This window comes from Ascaphus truei, chromosome 14 (assembly GCF_040206685.1).
Source record: "Ascaphus truei isolate aAscTru1 chromosome 14, aAscTru1.hap1, whole genome shotgun sequence".
In the NCBI taxonomy this organism is placed as follows: Eukaryota; Metazoa; Chordata; class Amphibia; order Anura; family Ascaphidae; genus Ascaphus; species Ascaphus truei.
In genome coordinates, this window is record NC_134496.1 from 20,773,450 (window position 1) to 20,798,179 (window position 24,730).

Below are 24,730 nucleotides of genomic sequence, written 5' to 3' on the forward strand. Positions count from 1 at the left end.
GCGAGTGTGTAATGGTTTGATGCTGCTTTGCTGCTTCAGGACTTGGACGACTTTGCCATCATAGACACAACCATGAATTCTGCATTGTATCAGAAGATTCTAGAGGGGAATGTCAGGCCATCCGTCCGTGAGCTGAAGAGAAGGTGGCTCATGCAGCAAGAAAATGATCCTAAACATACAAGCAGATCTACAAAGAAAGGCTGCAGAAGAAGAAATTCCGTGTTTTAGACTGGCCTAGTCAAAGTCTGGACCTAAACCCCATCAAATTATTGTGGCAGGACCTGTAGTGAGCTGTCCATGCAAGGAAGCCCTCAAATGTCACTGAGTTGAAGCAGTTCTGTAAGGAGGAATGGGCCAAAATTCCCCAGACCCGATGTGAGAGACTGACCGGCGGTTACAGGACACGCGCAGTTGAAGTCATTGCTGCTCAAGGGGGCGCCACCAGGTACTGAATGTAAAGGGTCGCATACTTTCTCACACGCGGATATTGAATGTTTAATCATTTGTGCATAAATAAATGTTGAAAAAGTAACATGTTTGTGTGGCATTTGTTTGATCAGGTTATCTTTGTCTATTATTAGGACTTAGATCTAATAACATTTTAGTTTTGAAATATGTGAAAATCTTAAGGGGTTCACGAACTTTTTCTGGCCACTGTATATGCCCCTACAACTCCGGCACACCCGTCCCTCTAGCCCACGGGCCCGTGACTACATGCACAAACAGCCTCCCTTCGACTCGCTCCTCTGAACGCCTCTGGAGAAATCTCACACTCGGGCTTAGTTTATGCACTTATTTCTTTTGTCCTGTTTTAACACTGCTCTCTCCAAGGCCAAACAACACAACTTTTCCTCATTCATCAACACTCACAAATCCAATCCACACTGTCTTTTCTCTGTACTCAAAGACCTTCTCCTGCCACTTCCCATCCCACCTTCACAAGCCTTTGCCGACCACTTTAAAAAGGCATGGTGAATGCTTGACAAATCGATGCCTTCTGTTTCTTCCCCCCTCCTCTCCCACCTAAACCTCATTCCTCCATCCACTCTACTCGTTTTCTCCTGTTACAGAGTTGGACGTTTTTTAGCCGATTTTCTCTTCTCCCTCTACCACATGCCCTCTCGATCCCATCCCCTCACACCTTATCCAAACTCTTACTCCTGTCTTAGACCCCACATTTTCAATTCCTCCCCCTGGCTCGTTCCCGCCCCCCCTATTTCATGCGGTGGTCACACCTATTCTCAAAAACACCCTAGATCATACGTGCCTTACTAACTACCACCATGTATCTCTTCTGTCTCCAAACTGCTAGAACATCTCATGTTCTCCAGTATGATAAACTTTAATTCCCACGTCCTCCTGGACCCTTTACAATCTGGCTTTCGTACAGCTCACTCAGACTGTGCTCACTAAAGTAGCCAATGATATACATGAAGCAAAATCCTATGGTCACTTTTCCCAACTAATCCTACGGAATCTCTGCTGCTTTTGATCACTTCTCCATATTCTAAACTCCCTTACCTTCACGGATCTCCCCTCATCTCCTGCTCCCTACATATCAGCACTGATCTCTCGCTATGCCCCTGCTCCTCTCCTGCGCTCTACTCATAACTGTCTGTCTAATTTCCACCCCTTTCATCTGTACTGCTCTCTCGCCTTCAAGCCTTTACCCTCCCTGCACCTTACCTGTGGAACTCCCAATATACCACTTAGACTGTAAGCTCTCTGGGACAAGGTTTTCTTCTCCTATTGTCAGATTTATTGTATTATAATTCCCTGTGATTAATTGTCTATTTTATAAAGCGCAGGGTACACTGTAGGCGCTGTATAAATAAAGACACATACATACGTGGTGTGTGTGCGCCTGTAACACCTGGGGAGTCACACAGCCATCGGCGTGCTCCTCACTCACCGGCACCACCGCAGGTCCTCCCGTGCCGCGCACGTCAGCCTCCCTCCATGCCGCCGCACTAGGACGCGCGCACACCGGCAACCCATAAATAGTGCCGGCTCTGGGCGCTCAACCGGCCACTCACACGGAGGCGCGGCCACACATACGGGAGCACACTCCAGCCTCTTAAAGGCACAACGTCCCGGACGGCACAAGCACAATCAGGCGCATGGACACTACTCTGCCCTCCTAGCTCCACCCCAGGGAGCTCACCTGGACCTGTCTCCTATCACAGCCTGACTCATTCACACACCTCCACCTTACTGTTCTGCCATTGGTCCCTCTCACCTACATATGCTCAGCTGTGCCACTGGCACTTCGGCTGAGCATAGAACCTGTTGCTGTTCTCATCACTCTCTTCCTCCCTAGTCTTGTCTTGTCTTTCAGTCCTGACCCTGTGTACCGAACCAGCTTCCTCCTCGACTTCTCCGAACCTCTGGCACCCGACCTTGGCTTACGGCAATATGACTACTCCGAACCTCTGGCACCCGACCTTGGCTTACGGCAATACGACTACTTCGCTCTCGACCTTGGCTTACAGTAATAATACTACGTTCCTCTACCTAACCCCGGACTTGGCTAACAGTACCTCCTACTACCCGTACCTCTCCTGCCCCGGATATCCAGACTATTCTACACTGAAGACGTGCCCTTGTGGCTGTGGGTGGCGTAATATCCATTCCCACCTCAGCACCGTGGTCCCGCCTAGTTTGTGGTAAGCACAGTGTGACAGTGTCATATACACAGCCTAAAGAAAGATGTGCGTCTCACCCTCCATCGCTGGCTGGTACGGCTATGAACACCCGGGAGAAAGCGCGCACTGAGTCATTGGATGGTCCCTCAGCTAAGGGTGACAGAAAGGGGAGACCGGTTAGAACATGGGATATAGATATCTGTATCTAACATCAGAGGTTATAATGGTAGGGAGGGTCACTCACCTTCTTTAAAGATTCCATTCACCACAAAGCAAAGCAGCATGTTCTGTAAGGGAGAACAGAGAACGTGAGCGCTGGGAGGGGGGGGGGGGGGGGGGAAGCAGCATGTTCTGTAAGGGAGAACAGAGAACGTGAGCGCTGGGAGGGGGGGGGGGGGGGAGGGGCGGGGGGGGGAAGCAGCATGTTCTGTAAGGGAGAACAGAGAACGTGAGCGCTGGGAGGGGGGGGGGTAGGGGCGGGGGGGGGGAGGGGGGGGGGGAGGGGAAGCATGTTCTGTAAGGGAGAACAGAGAACGTGAGCGCTGGGAGGGGGGGGGGGGAAGCAGCATGTTCTGTAAGGGAGAACAGAGAACGTGAGCGCTGGGAGGGGCGGGGGGGGGGGGGGGGGGGAAGCAGCGCTAGGAGGGGGAAGGAGGGAGAAGCAGCGCTAGGAGGGAGGGGGGGCGAAGTGCTAGGAGGGGGGGAAGCAGCGCTAGGAGGGGGGGAAGCAGCGCTAGGAGGGAGGGGGGCGAAGTGCTAGGAGGGGGGGAAGCAGCGCTAGGAGGGAGGGGGGCGAAGTGCTAGGAGGGGGGGAAGCAGCGCTAGGAGGGAGGGGGCTCAGTAAGTGTGGCAGATAGAGAGAAGACTCACCGAGTGAGCGTTGATATCCACTACAAAGGAGTTGAGGTCGTGCTGGGTCCTGGGAAGCTCGCTCAGAAAGCTCACCACGTTCAGGCGCTTGTACTTCAGCAACTTGTAACGCAGATCTGGGGGGGGGGGGAGGGAAGGCATGAGGCAGAGAGCAAGAGGGGGCGCCGACGCAGAGAGCGAGAGGGGGCGCCGACGCAGAGAGCGAGAGGGGGCGCCGACGCAGAGAGCGAGAGGGGGCGCCGACGCAGAAAGCGAGAGGGGGCGCCGACGCAGAGAGCGAGAGGGGGCGCCGACGCAGAGAGCGAGAGGGGGCGCCGACGCAGAGAGCGAGAGGGGGCGCCGACGCAGAGAGCGAGAGGGGGCGCCGACGCAGAGAGCGAGAGGGGGCGCCGACGCAGAGAGCGAGAGGGGGCGCCGACGCAGAGAGCGAGAGGGGGCGCCGACGCAGAGAGCGAGAGGGGGCGCCGACGCAGAGAGCGAGAGGGGGGCGGATGCAGAGAGCAAGAGGGGGGCGGAGGCAGAGAGCGAGAGTGGCGGATGCAGAGAGCGAGAGGGGGCGGATGCAAACAGTACTTACTTGGGTCTTTGAGCCTTTTCACATTCCTGCTGTCCTTAAAATATTCCCCTAGACTGCTCCTGTGCAGAAGGGAGGGTGGGCACAGATGTCAGACACAGGGGGGGTTTAGGGTCTGGGAACGGGGGGAGGGGAGAGAAAGTGGTAGCACTGACCTGGAGGGGACCTGTCCCTGGAGGCAGGGAATGCTGAGGGAGCAGCAGGCTTCATCGTGATAAACATTCAGTAGGCCCTGTCTGTCCTCAGCATCGTAATATGAATAATACCTACAGAAGGGGGAGACAAGGTGAGGGGGCGCAAGAGAAGGACGAAAGGAGACAGACCCCACAGCATCAGAGAAAAGGTTGTTTGTAAACTCACTGTTGCAGGAACCGCAGCACTAACGCTTTAATGTCGTCTGTTCCCAGGTAACTGCCCTGAGAGAGAGAGAGGAGGCATGAGAAAAAGGCAGACAGGCCTAGGCGCACGCCTGCAGGAGACCCCAGGCGCACACCTGCAGGAGACCCCAGGCCCACGCCTGCAGGAGACCCCAGGCGCACGCCTGCAGGAGACCCCAGGCCCACGCCCGCAGGAGACCCCAGGCCCACGCCCGCAGGAGACCCCAGGCCCACGCCCGCAGGAGACCCCAGGCCCACACACAGGCGCTCACCTTGCATGGGGGGAGTGTAGTGGGAGTTTCCACATCAAAAGTGATCGGGGGAGGAAGATCGTGTCCATCCTGGGGGGAGAGAGACAAAACCAAAGAAAGGGGGGGGGGGGGAAGAGATGACACAGATTGTTGTGAGGTAGGGGGAGTAGGAGGAGAGTTAATTGCACTGCAGCGATCTCACCAACACCACACAGACAAACACACCAACGTGTGTGTGTGTGTGTGTGTAACATGCATTAACAGAGCAGTGAAATGGAGTCTTACCAGTCGCAGTAATTTTGGGAACCTCTCTCGCACGGCACTGTCGTCCAGGGGGATCCGCAGGAGGATGGACAGACAAACAGACAGGAACACAGACAATGTCAGAGCCTGCAGACAACATCCCTCCCCCACTCCATAGTGTGCCATGTACTGGTCTTAGAAGTGGGAGGGGGAAGTTCCAGTCCTGAAACACTGTTTTAAGTCTGCAGACGAGTTAGCAAGCTCTGCAAGGAACAGGCCGCCAGTGTTCTTATAAAGGCACCCAGGATGAAGGGTGACCCTGCTCCCCTACACCACAAGGAGGCAACATTATCATCATCCACGCACCTATGTATTTCGCTGCGCTGAACAGGGGCTGGGAAGAATGTTACAATAATACCAGCACCACACAGCTTACAATCTAAACCTCAGTGTCTGCCCTCTCCTCATTGGCTGAACATCAGCATTAAAGGGACAATGTCCCACCAGTAATTATTCTTAGAACACCCCCTTCATCTCAAAAGATTCCCCCCCAACTCCCCACTATAGTCACCTGTGTTTTCCTCACCTGCCAGTGAGCCGAGCTAGATAATACCAAGACTAACATGGAGGGGCGATGGGGGTTAGGGGCGTCTGGGGCCAGGAACTAGGTTTTAAGCCCCCCTAACATTCCCTATTTTACATGCCCCTACAATGTATCAGTGTCAGACTTGTATAGAACGGCACACTCTGTATAAGAGCATCGGGCGACGTGGAGTGCACTGGGATTTGGTGTATAAATCTTCCCTCCACATGGGAGGGGAAAGGGAGGATTTTGCAGTTGGAACTGAAAGAGGAGAAGGGAGTGAGGAAAGGAGATGATAGTGCGGTGCAGAGGAGAGAGATGGGAAATTGGGGGGGTGGGGAGAGATTGGGGGGGGGGTAGTGACACCCTGAGCACAGCCTCCCCCAGCGCTGCCAGAGCCGCTGCTGCAACTCCCTCCTCCCCGGAAACCTCCCCCATCACCGCGTGATACATACTCATGCTCCAGCAACATTATTGGGGGGCCGTGTAGGCTCACCCCCTTTTCTCCTTACAACTTCTCCTTGGGAGCCCTTCTGTACGTAGCGCCGTCCCCGGCAGGGTTTTATTTTACTCCTTCCCCCACACCCAGAGTCTTGCGGCCCCCCTCCTCCTGGCAGGGAGAAGATAGGGGGAGGTGAGTGCGTGTGTGAGGGAGGGGGGGAGGGCAGAGAATGGGGCCCTTTATTCTCTCTGCCCCCCACCCCCTGCGGTCTTCATTCTGGCGGCTGTTTTGAGATCTGCCTTAGGTTGCCCCCCCTTGGGGGAACTTACCCGTCATAGACCAAACAGCCGCTTTCCATCATCAGGGTGGGGGGTGCTGCGTGAAAGTGGTTGGCGGGGAGATGGGGTGGGGGGTGTGGAGGTAACATCTAACACAATGCTTCTTCTGCAAAGCTGGGGGGGTGGGTAACTTACAACCCCCCCACAGTAAGCGGGGGGGACAAGGTGGGGGAGGAGAAGAGCCTGCAGAATTAGATGGACTGGGAGAGGCCGTGCTGTATGGGATTGGGGGGGATGGAGTGTGGGGGAAAGGGTGAAGGAAGGAGCTTTAAAGATGGAGAAAAATGAAATAAAAATCAGCCATGAGTGAAAGCGAGGGGGAGGCAGACAGGAGAGAGGGAGAGCGAGCAGAGAGAAAGAGGGAGGGAGAGAGAGAAGGAAATAATGACTGAGAAATGAGTGGAGATGGAAAAGGGACTTAAGCGCCTTAAGCTTCAGATCTAAATCACCCTGCAGATCCATCCGACAGGTAATTCAAACCCCATGAAAGTTGCGGTGAGGGGGCTGCAATATTTGAGCCTAATATTAATTAACAGCTTGTCGTGCCGACACTCGCACACCCGGCTGAGGCGATCTACACGCAGCTCAGCGAAACGATCGCCCCTCCATGTATATACCTGCACCCCCAACTGTGGCTCAGCGGAACACACACTCGCAAGGTGAAGGAAAAAACAGGTGACTTCGATTATTTCCATCGACCCCTCCCCCGCCGCGCCCCCCCCCCCCCAATTTGGGGAAACAGATGACTGCCTGATAACAGCACCCCAAGCTGGACAAAAAGGTTTCCAATTACAAAAATATGAATTTCTAGCTATTTTTGCTTACTGCTTAAAGGTATACCCCGCGCTCAAGATTACCAACCATGTGCGCTGCGCATTATAAATACACAAACAGGATGTTAAATATAGACATCGATATATACGCACACATTTACATGTGTGCGCGAGTATACACACACAATGCGTAGAATCAGACTCTCTGAACAAATGCTGCCCACCCTCGGAGGCCGTATGCATTCCCCTATTTGTGTGCATTGCCAATATAGAATCTATAGGTGTGTGCTTACGTAGGCGGAAATATGGTGTAGAAAAGGAACACTTTCAATAAATAGCTTTGATGCCGAGGATTTCATTAGTTAAATGTAGCTCAGCGTCACAGGCGTACATTAGATTTTATTTGTATGGAATCAGCATTTTTTACAGGGCAGTACAATGTGGGAGGGAAGGTGTGTGATATATATATATCATATAATGGTCAGCGGAATGCTCCGAGCCCACTCACATCCTGTCTTTCCCCCGGAACCTCCAGCCTGAGTGAGTATGAATCTCCTGCCAGGCACTCACTGTGTGTAAATCAGACGTTATACGCTGACGGTTTCCATGCCAGTCCTGTTGAAATAAGAATTTCCTGCCCCGCACGTTGGGGGAGGGAGAGACCACCATACTGACCTGATGTAGCTGGTGTGGTCTCTGAAGTTGTCACACAACGGGTTTCCATCCAACCACAGTTCCTCCAGCTTCAGACCTTTTATCCGGTCAAGGTCACGGTCAGACTTAAGCTGCACAGAGTAAAGGGGCAAAGTGACCTAATGACAGCGACGTGTTAAATGGGTTAAAGCAGGGGCGTGCACACCTTATCCCCCTGCACCCCCTGCCTGCTCTCCCCACTCTTACCTTATCGCCGGTGTCAAATGATGCAGCGCCGTCGGAGACAAGGTAAGAGAACTTACAGAGTCCTCGCACGGTCCCCCGGCATGTCATTTAAATGCTTTGGGGAAGAGCACCCTACCCCCCCAGTTTCAGCACCCATGGGTTAATGGGTCAGTCCCACGTAGGGGCAAAGTGACCTAATGACAGGGACGTGTTTAATAGGTTGAAGCAGCACTGTGTTAGGAGATGTTACCTAGGCTACCTTGATATTATCTAAGTGAAAAAACTAACAATAGCGCTCTAACACACCCTAAATGTGACAATATACAATTCAACCACACGTGTGAATAATAAAGCAATGTGATAATAATAACAATCAAGTGATCTAAAGAAAAAAAATTTAAAAACTTAGAAACAAACTGCAACCCTTGATAAAGACTGTTCCACTCGTCTTGTTGGAAGACTACCTTGATATTATGCTAGAAGGGTTAGGAGAGGTTACCCAGCCGCACGTAGGGGCAAAGTGACCTAACGACAGGGGCGTGTTTTTGGGTTGAAGCAGCACTGTGTTAGGAGATGTTACCTAGGCTACCTTGATATTATGCTAGAAGGGTTAGGAGAGGTTACCTCCCCGCCCCCCACCCCATCTAAAAGCAGCCAACGCCAGTCCTTAAGGGCCACCAACAGATCAGGTTTACAGGATATCCCTGCTTCAGCACAGGTGGCTCAATCAGTGGACCCCCCCGTGCTGAAGCAGGGATATCCTGAAAACATGACCTGCTGGTGGCCCTTGAGGACTGGAGTCGCCCACCCCTGGGTTAAAGGGTCAGTCACTTCAACGCTGCTCTCCAGGCTTGTGACAGAGGCCAAGTACATGTTGTGGAGATTAGAGAGAGGGGTGGGGGTCTCACCTGGTTCTGGGACAAGTTTAGGATCTTTAGGTTGGGGACTTTGAGGTGAAGCTCTGTCATGTCATCCAGTCTGTACAGTTTGTTATTACTGATGTCCAAGGACAGCAGCTGTGGGGACAAGAGTTCAGAATAAGACGAGAGCATAGGAACCAACACACTATACACACAGTGTGTAAAACACACTTATTTAAAAACATCGATATACAAATTCAAACAAGGTTACCTCCGGCACATTCTCTGCGATGATCCGCAGCATGGTGTGCATACAAATTCTCCTGTTCAGAACCAGGTCTATCTTATTAGCAATCAGGTCTGTGACAGAGGGGGAAAGAGAGAGGGGCGAAGTGAGTGACTGCAAGGGGAAAGAGGAGGGGAGGGACTGTACGGGAGAGAAAGGGAGAGGAGAGGTACCTGGGTCACTGCGCAGGGATTTCATATCTAGGACTTGCTGAGCTCCGTCATATCTCTTCTGCATGCAGCTCTGAGACACAAAACAGGAAGAGACAGGCCTAAAACACACGCAGCGACACACGCAGCGACACACGCAGCGACACACGCAGCGACACACGCAGCCCTCTCTCCCACGTACCTTGAAATGTACTATTTCTTCATCTTTCATATCCCGTTGGAGGGAGGGAGGCGGCGGAGTCGCGCGTGTTAATATAGTGACCTGAGGAAGGCAGAGAGTCAGAGGGAGGAAAGTACGAAGAAGAGAGGGGACACAGAACAATGAGAGGGTCATGGGGGGCAAGGGGGGGGAAGAGCAGGAGACGCAGAGGGACGGAGGTGAAGAGAGGGGGAGTATTAGGATGGCCGGAGGGCCTCTCTTCTCACCTTGAAGTTTTCTCGATCTGTGAAAGTCCTGGACATCTGCTTTAGCGCTTTGGCAGTGGCTGCGTCCTCCACATAGAAGTGAACCCGAGAGTGATCGTAATGATACTGGGGGGAGAGGGAGAGGGAGTGAGAAAGTAAAAAGGGGTGGGGTGAAACGAGGGCGGGGCAAAACGAGGGAGGGCAAAAAGCTCATACCTCCAAGGGCGTGAATGGCACGCTACAGGCACCTTGCAGATGGCCGAGCAGCCAGCCCTTGTCATATTTCTTCCCATGCGGAATCTGCGTTGAGAGAGGAAGTAAGCAGTAGTACCAACCACCTCCGCACAATTTCCCTTTTTGATTAGTAACAAATACAAGCAACTGGTAACATTGAAAGGTTGTAGAAAAAAAAAAAAAAAAGGGACGCGTCCATCAGGTTCAACCTATGCTAAATTTAGACGACAGATACTTTATCCTATATTTGTACTCGCAGTATATTGATCCAGAGGAAGGCAAACAAAAACCCTTGTGGACACATTATCTAGTGAGGTCTCATAAGAGGAAACAAATTCCTTCTTGACTCCAAATACTGGCAATCAGATTACTCCCTGGATCAACATCCTTCCCATGTTACTTATATGGTATATCCCTGTATACCTTTCTAAAAAGATCACAGTCTCCATGGGTAATGAATCCCGCATTGTAACTGCCCTTACTGTAAAGAACCTTTCCTTTGTTGCTTGTGAAATCTGCTTTCCTCCAACCTTAAGGAATGACTGTCACGGTAAGGAGGGGGGGCGCAAGGAGACGGGGACAACCGGCAGGTGGGCGCAGGGGGAAAAAGATTGCGCTCCCCTGCCTTACTCAACTTAGAGACTGCATTCTCTAAAGTAGCAAGAGACTGAAGCAAAAAATGTCTTCTCTCTCTGCTGACTTCTCATTCAGAAGCATGGCGTTAGCCTGGCTCCCGTGAGCGCCAAAACGAAAAATAATTTAAGTGCTACGCCTCCGCGAGCCGCTGCTAAAGCCGCTCTCATTGCGGCTGCAGGGGCTCACTGATGAGCGTCAGCGCGCCTCAGCACGGGTCAGCGCCTAAGCGCTGACCATGGACTCAGCCTAAGATTGCCTTGTGGCCATATCCTCCTGGATGGCGCTCTGCTGCCTCAAGTCTAAAACAGAACGCCTCATATTTCCTCCTAAACCTGGCCCAATTCCTCTTTTCCCATCACAGTAAGCAATCACCATGTTACCAAATGAAGTTAAAAGTGTGGCGTTTGACTATTTCTCCACTCACATTCATGCTCTGACTAATACTCGTCAAATCTTCCTCTGTAGTATTACCAAGATCCGCCCTTTACTCAGTCACCCTACTGCTTAAACTCTGATGCCCTTATCCTCTCCTGTCTGGGTTATTAGAACTGCCCTCACTGTCTCGCCAGTTTATTTGCAATCTAACCACATTTCTGCAGCTAGAATCCTTACACTTCTCAGAACAACATCTCATCTCCTCATTAAATCCCCCACATACAAAGTTCTCCTTATCTTACAAGGCTCTCCCCTACATATCCGCTTTGATTTCTCGATACGCCCAATGCTCACCTCCTTTGTTCTGCTTATAAAATGGTTGTCTCCCCTTGCATCTCTACTGCTCCTATCACATTAAACCATTTTCCCTCACTGCCCCTAGACAAGAAACCCCCCTCACACTACGGGTGCCAAGCACCCTTTCTCCACACAACTAAAATCGAACCTGAAAAAAATACCTTCTGAATGAAGCATTTCAATAGCCTGGACCCATGGCTACTGTCGATCCCCCATTCCAACAATTGTGTCCAAACTGTCATCAACTGCACTTATTCCCTCATCTGCAGTCTCCTAACATGTCATTAAGATTGTAAGCTCTCCGGGGCAAGGATTTCCTTTTGTCTGACTTGGTTCGTTACACTTATTGTAATATAATTCCCTGCAATGTATTGTCTATTTTGTAAAGTGCTGCGTACATTGCTCCCGTACCTAAATATACATACATTAGTGACTTATTTGGGCCTCAGAGGAGCTCAGGGTAAGAGGGTCACTGATAAGAAATTTAAGCAGCTTCCTGGACGAAGCAAGAGAGCGACTCGCAAGGAAATTAAATGAATAAAATCGACTTTCAGCATGGGCTATTCAAAGCAGATTACAAACCTTATTTTCCTGCCTCAATGGTGACCCCTGCCCCGCTTACCGTGACCTTGAACCAGGTCTTTCTGTCGTCACTGGCTTCGGTTCTGTCCTGGGGGGGTGGGTCCCTGCGCGGACCACCGGGGAAGTTTCCCCTGTCCCTCCCTGGTCCTTCGTCTCGCCTCCTTCCTCCCCCACGGCCATACGGAGTGCTAAGAAAGAAGAGGAAGGAGAAAGAAGAGGAAGGAGAAAGAAGAGGTGGAAGGAATGGTGGAAGAGGATCAAAGATAAATCAAACTGTTCCCCCTCCCCCCCCCACCACTCTGCCCCTCTCCCCCACAGAGCATGGCAGCCCACTCACTATCGTGGTCGGAATGAGTCGTGGGCTTCACTCATAGCTACATCTCCGTCATCATCTTCCAGCCGGGAGCGGGGATTGGGTCCGTGGCCACCCCGGTTCCGATACTTGTGGGACCCCTCGCTGTACATCTTGCCCCGGAACGGACCCCGTCCCTTCCTCCTCTTCATGGAAAACCCCCCGCTGAACCTGTCGTCGTGCTCTGAAAATATAGATAACATTAGGACATGCTGACACCTCCACCCACAACCTCAACCTAATCACCTCTCCCCTTCCCATCACTTGACACAACCTCCCATCTTGTGTCTCATTCTCAGACCCCCAGAGATCACCAGCGCCCCCCATGACATCACAATCACAAACACCCTTTATCTCCATGACATGTCAGCGGCACCCAGAATCCCACCTGGGGCGGGGGAAGGGGAGAAACGTAAACCAGATTAATTTATCACTGTATCTATTCCAGAGGCATAAACCTTACCAGTAACAGATTTAAATACTTAAGTATAGGAGAAGTCCTTCAATATAAGCGCAGGCAGATATCAGTGTCAGAGAAAGAGAACAAGTAGTCCCCAGGCATATATAAAGAGGGGGGGTGGGGGAAGGGAGAGGAGGGGGAGCGGAAAAAAAACGTAAATAGTGCTGTTTAGCACCAACAATTGGATGGAAAAGAAGTGGTTTGGTTCAGCTCATGTGGTGCGAGAGGTTTTCTAGCGGTTTAGCACATTCCTGGGCGCATCTAATGAGCCTTCTAAGAAACTGGCACTCGGGATTCCCCTAATGAGAGAGACAGACAGGGCAAAATACCGGTTATAAAGTTAAAATAAGTGAAGTGCTGATGGAATAGCACGGTCACTAAGGAATGCATGTTAAAGCAGCAGTCCAAGCTGTCGTTTCACATTTTTAAATGATTTCCCCCCCCCCCCCTTCAATATGTGCATGAATACAATCCACACCATGATAAGTAGTTAGCCAAGTTGCCAATCGATCCGTTCCCCTGTGATCGATAGGCGAAGATTCGGCTCGGAGAGAGAAGGCAGAGCTCAAAAAAAAGGTGTGCCAGAGCCTTTCAGAACAGGAAGGGGATGTGACTCTGTAAATGGTTGCTATAGAAACAAAATGCTTGTTACATTATAACACATTAAAAAAAATGTCAGAGTTGTTTAAAAAAAATGCTACAAGTATTTTCTCATGGTACACAACAGATTTAAAAAAAAAAAATAATACGTAGGATATTGCTCGGTCTGCAGCTTTAAAACCACAAAATTGGGTCACAAAGGTAATATTGGATCACTTCCGGGACGTCTCGTCACTTCGTAGTTCTGAGGTGCTAGGCCAGCAATAAAAGTCCCCAGTCCCAAAAGTCCAGGCTGGACTACCAACCCCCCAAGTGACAGGACGTCCCAGATTGTGACCCAATTTTGTGGTTTGATGTGCAGTCCATAGTGAGAGTGCGAGTGCTATTCCATCAGCACTTCACTTTTTTTTCCCCCCAACTTCAAAAATGTATTGAATTTTGTCCACAAGGCACAACATACAAAAATACATGTTATCTCCCAAAATTTCTTTCATAGATGTCGTGTTTGTGCCCGGTGTCACACAGATCTAGACATACAACACACCAAGGGTAGGGAAAGAAAAGAGGGGGAGAGGGGGGGGGGGGGGGAATGGGAGCCGCAGTATTATCTGTTTCACTTCACTTATTTTAATTACATAACTGGTATTACGCCATGTCTGTTTCTCACTGGGGGAATCCAGAGTTCCAATTGTTTATAATTATTACTGTTATACAGATCTGCTCTATTTGTTTCCCCCCTTTATATATACACGTGGGGACTACATGCGCTCCAACGCTCTCCGACAATTGTGTGGGGAGAGTCTTTCCAAAATCTCTCCAAGGAGCTGCATTTTCCCTTCTCAATGGGTGTCTTGTACCATTTGTTATTACACCAACAAAGCTCACTTCACACAACTTTGACAAAGTGATTTTTGCGCTTATCCCCTTTTCTTTCTGTCACTGTGAAACCCAGTCTTCCTGAGAGGTTGGATTCTGAGGAGGGTGTTACCCCCTTTGTGCTGTTTGAATGACGAAGTGTCCCACACACCTCAGCTGCGGTCTGCTCCTTTTTCAGAACTTCGCAGAAAACACCTTTTTCAAAAAAGGAAAAAAAGTGCGATCCTCACCTTTCCACTTGGCCAGGACTGGATTCCGACTTTCACTCACCTAAAATCGGTTGGTTACACTTTACAGTGATGGTCAGACTTAGACTTGCAGATTTCCTCCTAAGAAATCATATTTCAACAGTGGTCTTTAAGGCAGGGGTCTCCCTGCGCCACCCAGCTCCGGCATCAAATGATGCAACGGATCACGTGACGTTGTCATGCAATGCGACGTCACGTGACCCCAGGTTGCCATGGTGACACGTCGCAGAGGACAAGGTAGAAGTTAGAGGTCACACAGCATTTACTTTAAATGTGTTGGGGCAGGGGCGCGCAAACTTTTTTTGCTGAGCCCCCAGTGCCTGCTCTCCTCCGTTATGCGCCCCCCTCCTTACCTCGCGCAGCGTCATTTTGTGTGACATCACATTACCGTGGCAACCGGGACGTCACATGACCCCCGCGGCATTGCCATGGTAATGCGTCATGGAAACAGCTGAACCTCGGCAAGTAGAGGTTGCAGAGGTCTCGCGCGGTCACCCCTCCCCCCCAAAAAAAATCTCACACTCCCCCTGGGGGGTCGCATCCCCCAGTTTGCGCACCGCTGCCTTGGGGGGGGGACAGTGCAGGACCTCTGTAACCACCGTGCCCCCCTTGGAAAATCTTGCGCCTCCCTGGGGGGCACACCCCTGCTCTAAGGGGTATGAGTCAGACTAGAGCGGGGTCCCCCCTATTTTTAGGAGTAACCAAAATCAATCCTCAAGCCCGCCCCCCCCCCTTTCCCCCGCCCCCAAACAGCAAGTTGTCAAGATATCCTTGCTTCAGCACAGGTGGTTCAATGAGAGGCTCTGATTCAGGAACCTGTGCTGAAGCTGGGATATCCTGATAGCCTGATCTGTTTTGGGGGGGGGGGGGTTCGCTTGAGGACTGGAGTTGAGCACCCCTGTGATAGCTCATCTCTCTGAGTTGGAATGTCTCCCTCCCCAGTACCGGTCACTATGAGGAGCTTTCATCTCTCTGGCAGCTCAATTGTAATTGCAGAGCCCAGAGAGATTAATACTTGTTTGTTAGGCGTCAGTGATGCCTGAGCTGTAAGCTTTTATGTTCCAGTTTAAACCTCCCGTACAGGCACTCCTTATATAGGTAAAATATCCTACTATATGCTCAAAGTAGTTACAAGCCGAGTTAAATGTATTTATTTTTATTAACATCTAAACATTAGCACTGTCCACAATAAAATGCTGACCACACCGTGAGAGGGGGAGGGGGGGGGGGGAAATAAAGCGGGCAAGTCCAGTCCTCAATGGCCACCCACCAACAGGTCAAGTTTTCAGAATATCCCCGTTTCAGCACAGTAGCTCAGTTTTCAACTGTACTACATGTGCTGAAGCAGGGATATCCTGAAGACCTGACCTGCTGGTGGCCCTTGAGGACTGGAGTTGGCCACTCCTGTTCTATCTGCTTAAAATCCATATGTTCAAATAATTGTTCAAAGAACCAAATGTGGTTAGATCACTGGCCATATCACTATGGGGGAATATTTGGTTTCCATATGTTTATGACCAGCTATAATCTGGTTTCCTTGTTTGATGTGATGTTGTGTATAATTTTTACAAAACCCTCTCTGAGCAGCTCCCAAGAGTCCCAGTGTGATCTTTGCATTCAGAGTGAGACACGCTTTGTGTTGTATACATATGGTAATGCAGGCTTATATAATGTTATTACATCATTGGAACTGTACGTAATCCAACCATGTTTGAATAAAGGAGAGGAAATACACATATATACAATGTTTTAAAAACTGGGCTATGTCGGCTTTAATACACGCGTTTAGGGCCGCGCTTATAGTGCTGGCGACGCGACCGATGACGTCCTCCGTCACCACTAGCGAAAGTTGCAATTTGATTTTTAGCGACGTCGCTGGCAAGAAGGCCAGTGATGTCACTAAAGGGGGCGGGCCGCGCAATTTGATTGCTTTAGAGACAGTCACATGTGGCGACTGTCTCTAAAAAAAATCAAATTTACCCGGCTTCCAAATTTTCAATCGCGCCGTCACGCTTACGACGGAGTAATTTGATTTGTTTTGGAGCAATGTCGCGTCGCCAGTCACTACAAGCGCAGCCTAAGGAGGCACCATGAGACAAGGAATCAAAACATTAATGTCTTGTAGTCTTTATTTTGGTGATACACGCTAGGAATGAGGTCTGCAGAACATGGTTACAATGACATAACATTTATTATTGTATACATAATATTACTATTACAGGATTTAGAGATAGCTTGCTGGCATTACAGGACAGTCGGGCTGGGTACGGTGCATGTTTAATGTGATTATCTGGGAGATTCATTGCAATGCTTTGTCCCCCTCTGGGACATGTGTAGGTGGCAGCAGTAGACAGTGGCCGTTCGTGTGGAACCTGTCGGACGTGACAGTGTGTAGGCGCCCTGGCTTTGTGCCCGGGGTTTATCCGTTTAAACAGACTCATTACATAATGGGTTTTAGTGATGAGGACTACAATTACACACAGTGGCTTATACACATGGGGTAGCAGCATACACACTACGGCTGCTACCCAACTACCAAATTCACTGCTCGGGCTCAAATGGCAACGCCGAGCACCAGAGAGCCAAGCCCGGCAACGCCAAGCACCAGAGACCAAGCCCGGCAACGCCAAGCACCAGAGAGCCAAGCCTGGCAACGCCAAGCCACAGAGAGCCAAGCCCGGCAAAGCTAAGCACCAGAGACCAAGCCCGGCAACGCCAAGCACCAGAGAGCCAAGCCTGGCAACGCCGAGCACCAGAGAGCCAAGCCTGGCAACGCCAAGCACCAGAGACCAAGCCTGGCAACGCCAAGCACCAGAGACCAAGTCTGGCAATGCCAAGCACCAGAGAGCCAAGCCTGGCAACGCCGAGCACCAGAGAGCCAAGCCCGGCAACGCCAAGCACCAGAGAGCCAAGCCTGGCAACGCCGAGCACCAGAGAGCCAAGCCTGGCAACGCCAAGCACCAGAGAGCCAAGCCTGGCAACACCAAGCACCAGAGACCAAGCCTGGCAACGCCAAGCACCAGAGAGCCAAGCCTGGCAACGCCAAGCACCAGAGAGCCAAGCCGGTCAACGCCGAGCACCAGAGAGCCAAGCCTGGCAACGCCAAGCACCAGAGACCAAGCCTGGCAACGCCAAGCACCAGAGACTAAATCTAACTCTAAATAACCAACTACTAAAACAGATCCTGATACAGAACACAAATAACTAACACATGCAGCTTCAAAAATCAAAAAATGCGCCCCAAACAGAGCCCATAACCTGCCCCGAGGCTCACCAACATCCCCAAGCTCCCTATTCTGACTATTTGACTTACTAATTACCCCTCTCCCTCATTAAAATTTCCCCCAACCTCAATATACGCCCTCCCCTAAATTAACTGCTCCCACACACTGCTATACACCGCTCCCAGAATTGGCCAATATATCCATATGGCAGTAATGTTGTGATATTAAATAAAATGACGATCATACCGATACTGACATTTGTAATTCTGGCGATCAGACCAATAACGGAGTCATTTAAATCTTAGGAACTGCAAATCACACTTCTTCTAAAGCCCTTTCCCCCAAATACCTTCAGATTTACATTTTATACATTATGAAAAGAAAAATTCCAATACATTTGATGACTGGATGGCCACCTGAGTGTTTTCCCATCGCGGGGGCTGGGGGGCAGTATGTGGCCCTCTGACTGAATACTGTCTTGTTCTGGGTGCTTGCTGGCGTCTGTAGGGCGACGATGGCACATTTATAAAATGTTTTACCAGGAAGTTAATAAATTGAGAGTTACCGCTCGTTTTCACATTTGTCCTGGGTACAGTTATGATAACAGTACATGGTTACATTAAGTGAACAGGGTTATACATTATATACAAAGACATTGTATGAACCGTTAAAGATATCATAGGTTATAGGCATATTTAACTTGACGTCAGAGTGCCATGCGTTGCCACTATGTGAATGTTGAAACGAGATTTACTGCCCTGCAGCTCCCATGTTGATCAACAAGTTGGTTCCATCTATAAATATTCTGTTTTTGCAATATTTTGTATTTATTTCCTTTTTTGCTCTAGTTTTTGTGCATGTTTGTGCTGGTTCATGTGCAGTACAAAAGAGCACTCCTGTATGGTTATACTTTAAGGAGTTCTACATCTTTCATACTTCGCAAAACAGAGACAAGAAAACAATCAACTCACAGGTCAACTAAACTAGATCCTATATGCACGTGATAGATATATTACACTGATGATAGGGTGCAGCACGGTGAACTTCATGCTAAATGAACCAAAGAGCAAAAAAAGGGGGTTCCACTCAAGGAAAGACATTTTGGGGGGAGCACAGCAAACAGGTAGTACAACTTAACTTTCTGAAATAAATATTAAACATATATCACTAAGAAAAATATTAAAAAGTGAGACATTTAGGGAAGTGCAGTGATAAATTACAAACCTGTTTTCTCACGATCCAGGGGGAGCATGGGGGATAAAAACACACAAAAAGAAATACCAAGTGCAGATGTACAAAATAAATGGGAATATTCCCTGGTGAATCTTGGCTCTTATGTACAGCCTACTCACAGGAAGGTAATGGTTTTCAAGCAGAAATTACAGTGGGTGGACTGTGGACATCAGTATTGCAGAATAGCTTCTTCACTTGGGGAATACGACCTCAGCAAGAAGAAAGAGTACGCACATAGCACTTCTTAAAAATGCACACTTACAGTGCTGCCAAATAAAAACAGCATGTAAGCTATAAATAGCTTTTGTGTGTGACCACTGGGAGATATATGCCGCCTCTAACCCCACCCGCTCCGACGGGAACTCCGGCTGGACCCCACGTGGGTGCATTGGAGACGCCGCTCCGTCGCCGGTCCCCGGATGTTGACGTCACTTCCGGCTCGGCTTCTGCGGTGTGTATAGGGGCGTCTTCCTCCACAGTCACGTCACAAATGGGCGGTTCCTGAGGAAGCCGAATCACCGATTGGCGAAACGCGTTGAGTGGTACCGCCCATTTGTGACGTGACTGTGGAGGAAGACGCCCCTATACACACCGCAGAAGCCGAGCCGGAAGTGACGTCAACATCCGGGGACCGGCGACGGAGCGGCGTCTCCAACGCAACCACGTGGGATCCAGCCACAGTTCCCGTCGGAGCTGGTGCGGTGAGAGGCGGCATATATCTCCCAGTGGTCACACAAAAGCTATTTATAGCTTACATGCGGTTTTATTTGGCAACACTGCAAGTGTGCATTTTTAAGAAGTTTTATAAATTGTTTGTACTATCTGATCTGTGCTATGTGCGTACTCTTTCTTCTTGCTGAGGTCGTATTCCCCAAGTGAAGAAGCTATTCTGCAATACTGATGTCCACAGTCCACCCACTGTCATTTCTGCTTGAAAACCATTACCTTCCTGTGAGTAGGCTGTACATAGGAGCCAAGATTCACCAGGGAATATTCCCATTTATTTTGTACATCTGCACTTGGTATTTCTTTTTGTGTGTTTTTATCCCCCATGCTCCCCCTGGATCGTGAAACAGTTCTACCTTTTTCGGGAAGAGTGAAGACAACCTCACCGGAGGGTAGAAGCAGGGGGGTGACACTTTAATATTGTTTTTTGCACTTGCTCTATATTTTTTGCACTATTATCACTTTAAGTCACAAATTAATTGTTTGATTAGTAAGCACTGTTTAGGGTGTTAGCGCCTCTAATATTCACCTAATTTGGCATAAATTACAAACCTGACAAATGTGCTGGAATAACCAGTCAGCGCCTACTTAATGCCTGATCACTGCTAGGGATAATCACTTAGCATGGGGATACACGGCTTTCCGTATAATGGCTCAATAATTAATAGGGCTCCAATTATAAGATCTCAAAAATGTCAACACCAACCACCCTTTTCTGCCATCAGGGAACTGCTAGTATTACAACAGCCTGTGTCATGGTTGTGAAGCTGCCTCACCTGAGTACGAACCCTTCAGCCAAATCGCAATGTCTGTAAATCCATGTTGATAATCTGCACCACTCGGGGTATTAACATTTTGGTAATCCCCTCCGGGATACTCTGTAGTGCCCTGAACCAGCCAGTAACCCACTGCAACAGACAGGTGGTTGGACACACAATGAAATGAAGGTATTCCTCCGTAGGCTGTCTGATATACTGACTAAGCCGTTCTACCACACCTGTCTGAGCCCCTTCACTGACCACTCTCCTCTGTGGCGTTCTCATCTCACTGCAGACCCTGCATCTAGTCGTCTATCATGGTCTACAAACACAGGGCTTAATCACTATATCAGACTAGAATACCTTCATTTCATTGAACGTCCAACCACCTGCCTGTTGCCGTGGGTAACTGGCTGTTTCAGGGCACCGCAGAGCATCCCGGATGGGACTAGCCTGTTGGTGTTTATACCACGAGCGGTGCAGATTATCAAATTACCTCCCACCACGACTATATACTCCATCCCTTCATATTACCCCCTTCTCCCTCAAATGGTCCCCCCCCACAGCACTACATACTCTTTCCCCTCAAAAATAACCCAGCACGACACTATATACCCACCCCCAGCACTGTTTATACGACGAGCTGTGCAGATTATCAAATTACCATTCACATCTATACCCCTCTTAAAATTGCCCCCCACACCACTATATACCAATTCCCCACACCACTATATACTGCTTTCCCTCAAATTGCCCATCCCCCACTATATACCCACCCCCTCAGTACTATATACCAATCCCCCTCAAACTACATCCCACATAACTAAATACCCCTCTCCCACCACTACCGGTATATACCACTACACCACACCCCTATATACACTTTCCCCTCAAATTACCCCAGCACACTACTATATACCCATCCCTGTTTATACCATGAGTAGTGCAGATTATCAAGTTACCCCCACACCACTATATACCCCTCTACCTTAAATTTCCCCTACACCATTATATACCCCATCCTCTCATCACTATAAACTGCTCCGCCACTCCTTCCCTTCAAATTACCCATGCACACCACTATATACCCCTCCCCCAGCACTGTTTATACCACGAGTGGTGCGGATCAAATTATCCACCACACCACTATGTACCCCATCCCCTCGAATTACACCCCCCCCCCCACATCACTATATACCCCATCACCTCAACTTACACCACCCCACATCAGTGTATACCAACCCCCCACACCACTATAACCCATCCCCCCAAATTACCCCTCCACACCACCATATACCCCATCACATCAAATTACCCCTCCCCCACACATCCCCCGGTTCTCACCGCTGTAGGACCGGCCTCCCTCTGCCATCTCAGTCCGACTTTGACCCCGACTCCGGTTCCACCTCGCAAGATGACGTATTTCCGCTCACTCAACGCCCGCGCACCACAGCCGTCTCTCTCGGTCACCGGGGCAACGGGTCTGAAAACTGGCGGAAATTACGTTGGTACAGCAATCTTCCGCGCATGTGCCATGCGTAAAGGAACCAAAGCCCGGGGCAGGGCCAGTGACGGGGAAAAAACAGTGGGCGTGGTTTAGGCGGTGTCGTCACCGGAGAACAAATCAAATCCTCCCAGGAGGCGTCAGTGGGCGAAGCTACTGGCTTTTAACGCGCATGCGCATTAAGGTTAAACAAATGCCCGCCTTCTCTTCTCCTCACAGCGTCAATAAACTTTAATGACAAGACCAGCGCACGGACAATGAACAAAAGCTTTGTGATACTGTGTGGGTCTCCAAGGTGGCTACCAGCACAGAAGCCCCATTGTGAGTTTGCTCTGTAAGGCTACGCTTATAGTGTCGGCGTCGTTAGGCTACGGTCGCTGGGAAAATCAAATTGAGATGACTTCCAGCGATCGCAACCAAGCCGTCAACAGCGGCAATGCATTTGTTTTGACACAACGTCGCTGTCACTATAAGCGCAGCCTAAGCGGGAAGCAGAATACATGTAATAAAGAAGGGTTCTTAATACCTATTCTTCGGATACAGCCTGATGGGGCCCCCCCAAGAACTGCTCCCCTCTGCACAGGACCAGCGTGCTAAGGGTTAACGTGTGCTTGTCCTTTGTTCAATCGGCAACCCCACCCACTGGAATGTTAATGAGCCATGGGGACACAAAGAAAAGATCTTTTTGTTCACTCCAGCATACATCTGCGTTGCCCCAAAGGCGCACAGCCTTTGGCGCAGTCAAAGGGCATGAGCCGTTTGCTGCCGTTCGCTGATGTTAGTTGATGTTAAAGCTGCTCTATTTCTATCTGAAACTCACAAGCCCTCTATTCCCTATACCCAATTTTCCTACTTTATCTGACCATGAAATGTCTGTGAAGTGACTGCATAACCCTGTTCTTTTATTGTAACCATGTATTTTTTATAACTCTGTGCCCAGGACATACTTGAAAACGAGAGGTATCTCTCAATGTATTACTTCCTGGTAAAACATTTTTATAAATAAACATCACGTACCACTCCTTCTAGAAACCTTTTACCTTTTTTAAAATGGAGAAGCATGGACGAAGTCAAAGGAGAACCTGCACAGCTGGTCTCCCCAGTGATATAGGCATCCGTGTGTAAGGTCCGAGGAGAGATGAATATCAAGTCCTATTTATACAAGTGTTTCTCCCTGTAATAAATAAGGGGACCTCTCCGTTCTCTGCACCGGCTGCCTGTAAAATGGGTGAATTTATGTCGAGATTGGCTTGTTGACATTCAAAGCACTACATGCCCAGGCTCCCAGCTATCTGAGAGAGCTTCTACTTCCCTACACTCCCATTCGCTCACTTCCATCTGCAGGTGAAGAGCTCCAAACAGTTCCCAGAATCTGTGACTTCCTTTGGCGCCCGAGCTTGTAGCCACGCTGCTCCCACTCTCTGGAACAGGCCGCCTCTCTGGGAATCTAAAACCAGTGGCGGATTTATCATTGGGCATGTGGCGGAAAAAATGTCCGCCCCCATATACAGATGCCGTGCTCTCAGGCCTATCGGATCTGATGGGAAGGCACGTACACGTGGCGGCCGCCTCCTTGTTCCGCCCTCCTTCCAAATCGTGCTGTCAAATGATGTCATGACATCACGTTACCATGGCAACGTGACACCGTGCGATGTCACATTGGTGACGTCTGCGGCATCATTTGACTCGATTCGGAAGAAGGATGGGGCTGCCACATGTACAGTAAGTGCCTAGGGGTGGCAGATCTTGAAATCCACCGCTGTCTATAACAGTCTCAACACCTACCTGTTTACCAAGGTATTTAATTAATGATCCAAACCCTGTCTGGCATTTAATAGCTTTCTTCTGCCATTTAATAGCTACAGTACCATCCCATCCTGTGTGACAGCTTTAGTTTTAAAAGAACTTAAAGTAGAAAAAATGAATGGTCACTACTCACTTGTACCGACATAAGCTTACAACTTTAAAAGAACTTAGATTGGTGGTGGCTGTGAGAGTCTCCGGTAGATTGTTCCAGTTTTGGGGTGCACGGTAAGAGAAGGAGGAGCGGCTGGATATTTTGCTGAAACTTGGGACCATGAACAGTCTTTTGGAGTCAGATCTCAGATGATAAGTGCTGCATGTGGTAGGGGTGAGGAGCTTGTTCAGATAGATGGGTAGCTTGCCCAGAAAGTATTTGAAGGAAAGACAGGAAAGGTGAACTCTGCGCCTAGACTCAAGTGATGACCAATCTAGTTCTTTGAGCATTTCGCAGTGATGTGTGTTATAGTTGCATTCGAGAACAAAACGACATATTGAAATGTAGAGGGTATCAAGTTTGCTAAGGTGGGTCCGGGATGCCGAGCCATTTACTTTGTCCCCATAGTCTATAATTGGCATTAGCATCTGCTGTGCGATACGCTTTCTGACCAGCAGACTTTCAAGTCTCAAAAAGTCAGATTGAAGTACATGTCAAGGTTGGAGAGGCTAGGGCTGTGTGCATATAAGATTGTTTCATCCTCATGTGTATTGGAGCTCCCTTACAAGCTGTGGGAAAATAATTGATAAACACTGTGAAGAGTAGGGGCCCCAAAATACAGCCTTGCGGGATAGCCCAGGTGATATCCAAGGGGTTGGAGTTAGAGACTGAGATGGACACATGTTGGGATCTACCTGATAGGTAGGACTGAAACCAGTTTAAATCATGCTTCCCTATTCCAGAGCTCTGGAGTTTGTTTTGCAAGATAACATGATCAACAGTATCAAAAGCCTTTGCAAAATCTAGGAATATTGCACCAGAGAGTTGTCCCAGTTCCATTCCACACTGGATCTCATTGCAAACTTTTAGCAGGGGAGTTACCGTGGAGTGTTTGGGGCGAAAGCCAGATTG

General features: G+C 49.5%; 1 protein-coding gene across 1 annotated transcript in view; it reads right to left on the reverse strand.

The window, feature by feature from the left end:
• Positions 1-21,992, reverse strand: part of LOC142465779 (nuclear RNA export factor 1-like) — a 40,016-nt gene extending 18,024 nt beyond the window's left edge. Inside the window, exons 1-18 of the mRNA XM_075570066.1 lie at positions 21,702-21,992; positions 12,218-12,416; positions 11,921-12,068; positions 9,913-9,996; positions 9,718-9,822; positions 9,473-9,553; positions 9,295-9,364; positions 9,107-9,195; positions 8,884-8,991; positions 7,772-7,881; positions 5,003-5,039; positions 4,739-4,807; positions 4,450-4,505; positions 4,245-4,355; positions 4,093-4,151; positions 3,516-3,631; positions 2,890-2,932; positions 2,723-2,795 (exon numbers count right to left, since the gene is read on the reverse strand). Coding sequence (XP_075426181.1) covers positions 2,723-2,795; positions 2,890-2,932; positions 3,516-3,631; positions 4,093-4,151; positions 4,245-4,355; positions 4,450-4,505; positions 4,739-4,807; positions 5,003-5,039; positions 7,772-7,881; positions 8,884-8,991; positions 9,107-9,195; positions 9,295-9,364; positions 9,473-9,553; positions 9,718-9,822; positions 9,913-9,996; positions 11,921-12,068; positions 12,218-12,416; positions 21,702-21,729 — 1,586 coding nt within the window. The 5' untranslated portion in view covers positions 21,730-21,992. The remainder of the gene's footprint in view (positions 1-2,722; positions 2,796-2,889; positions 2,933-3,515; positions 3,632-4,092; positions 4,152-4,244; positions 4,356-4,449; positions 4,506-4,738; positions 4,808-5,002; positions 5,040-7,771; positions 7,882-8,883; positions 8,992-9,106; positions 9,196-9,294; positions 9,365-9,472; positions 9,554-9,717; positions 9,823-9,912; positions 9,997-11,920; positions 12,069-12,217; positions 12,417-21,701) is intronic.
• Between the last annotated feature and the right edge of the window lie 2,738 nt (positions 21,993-24,730).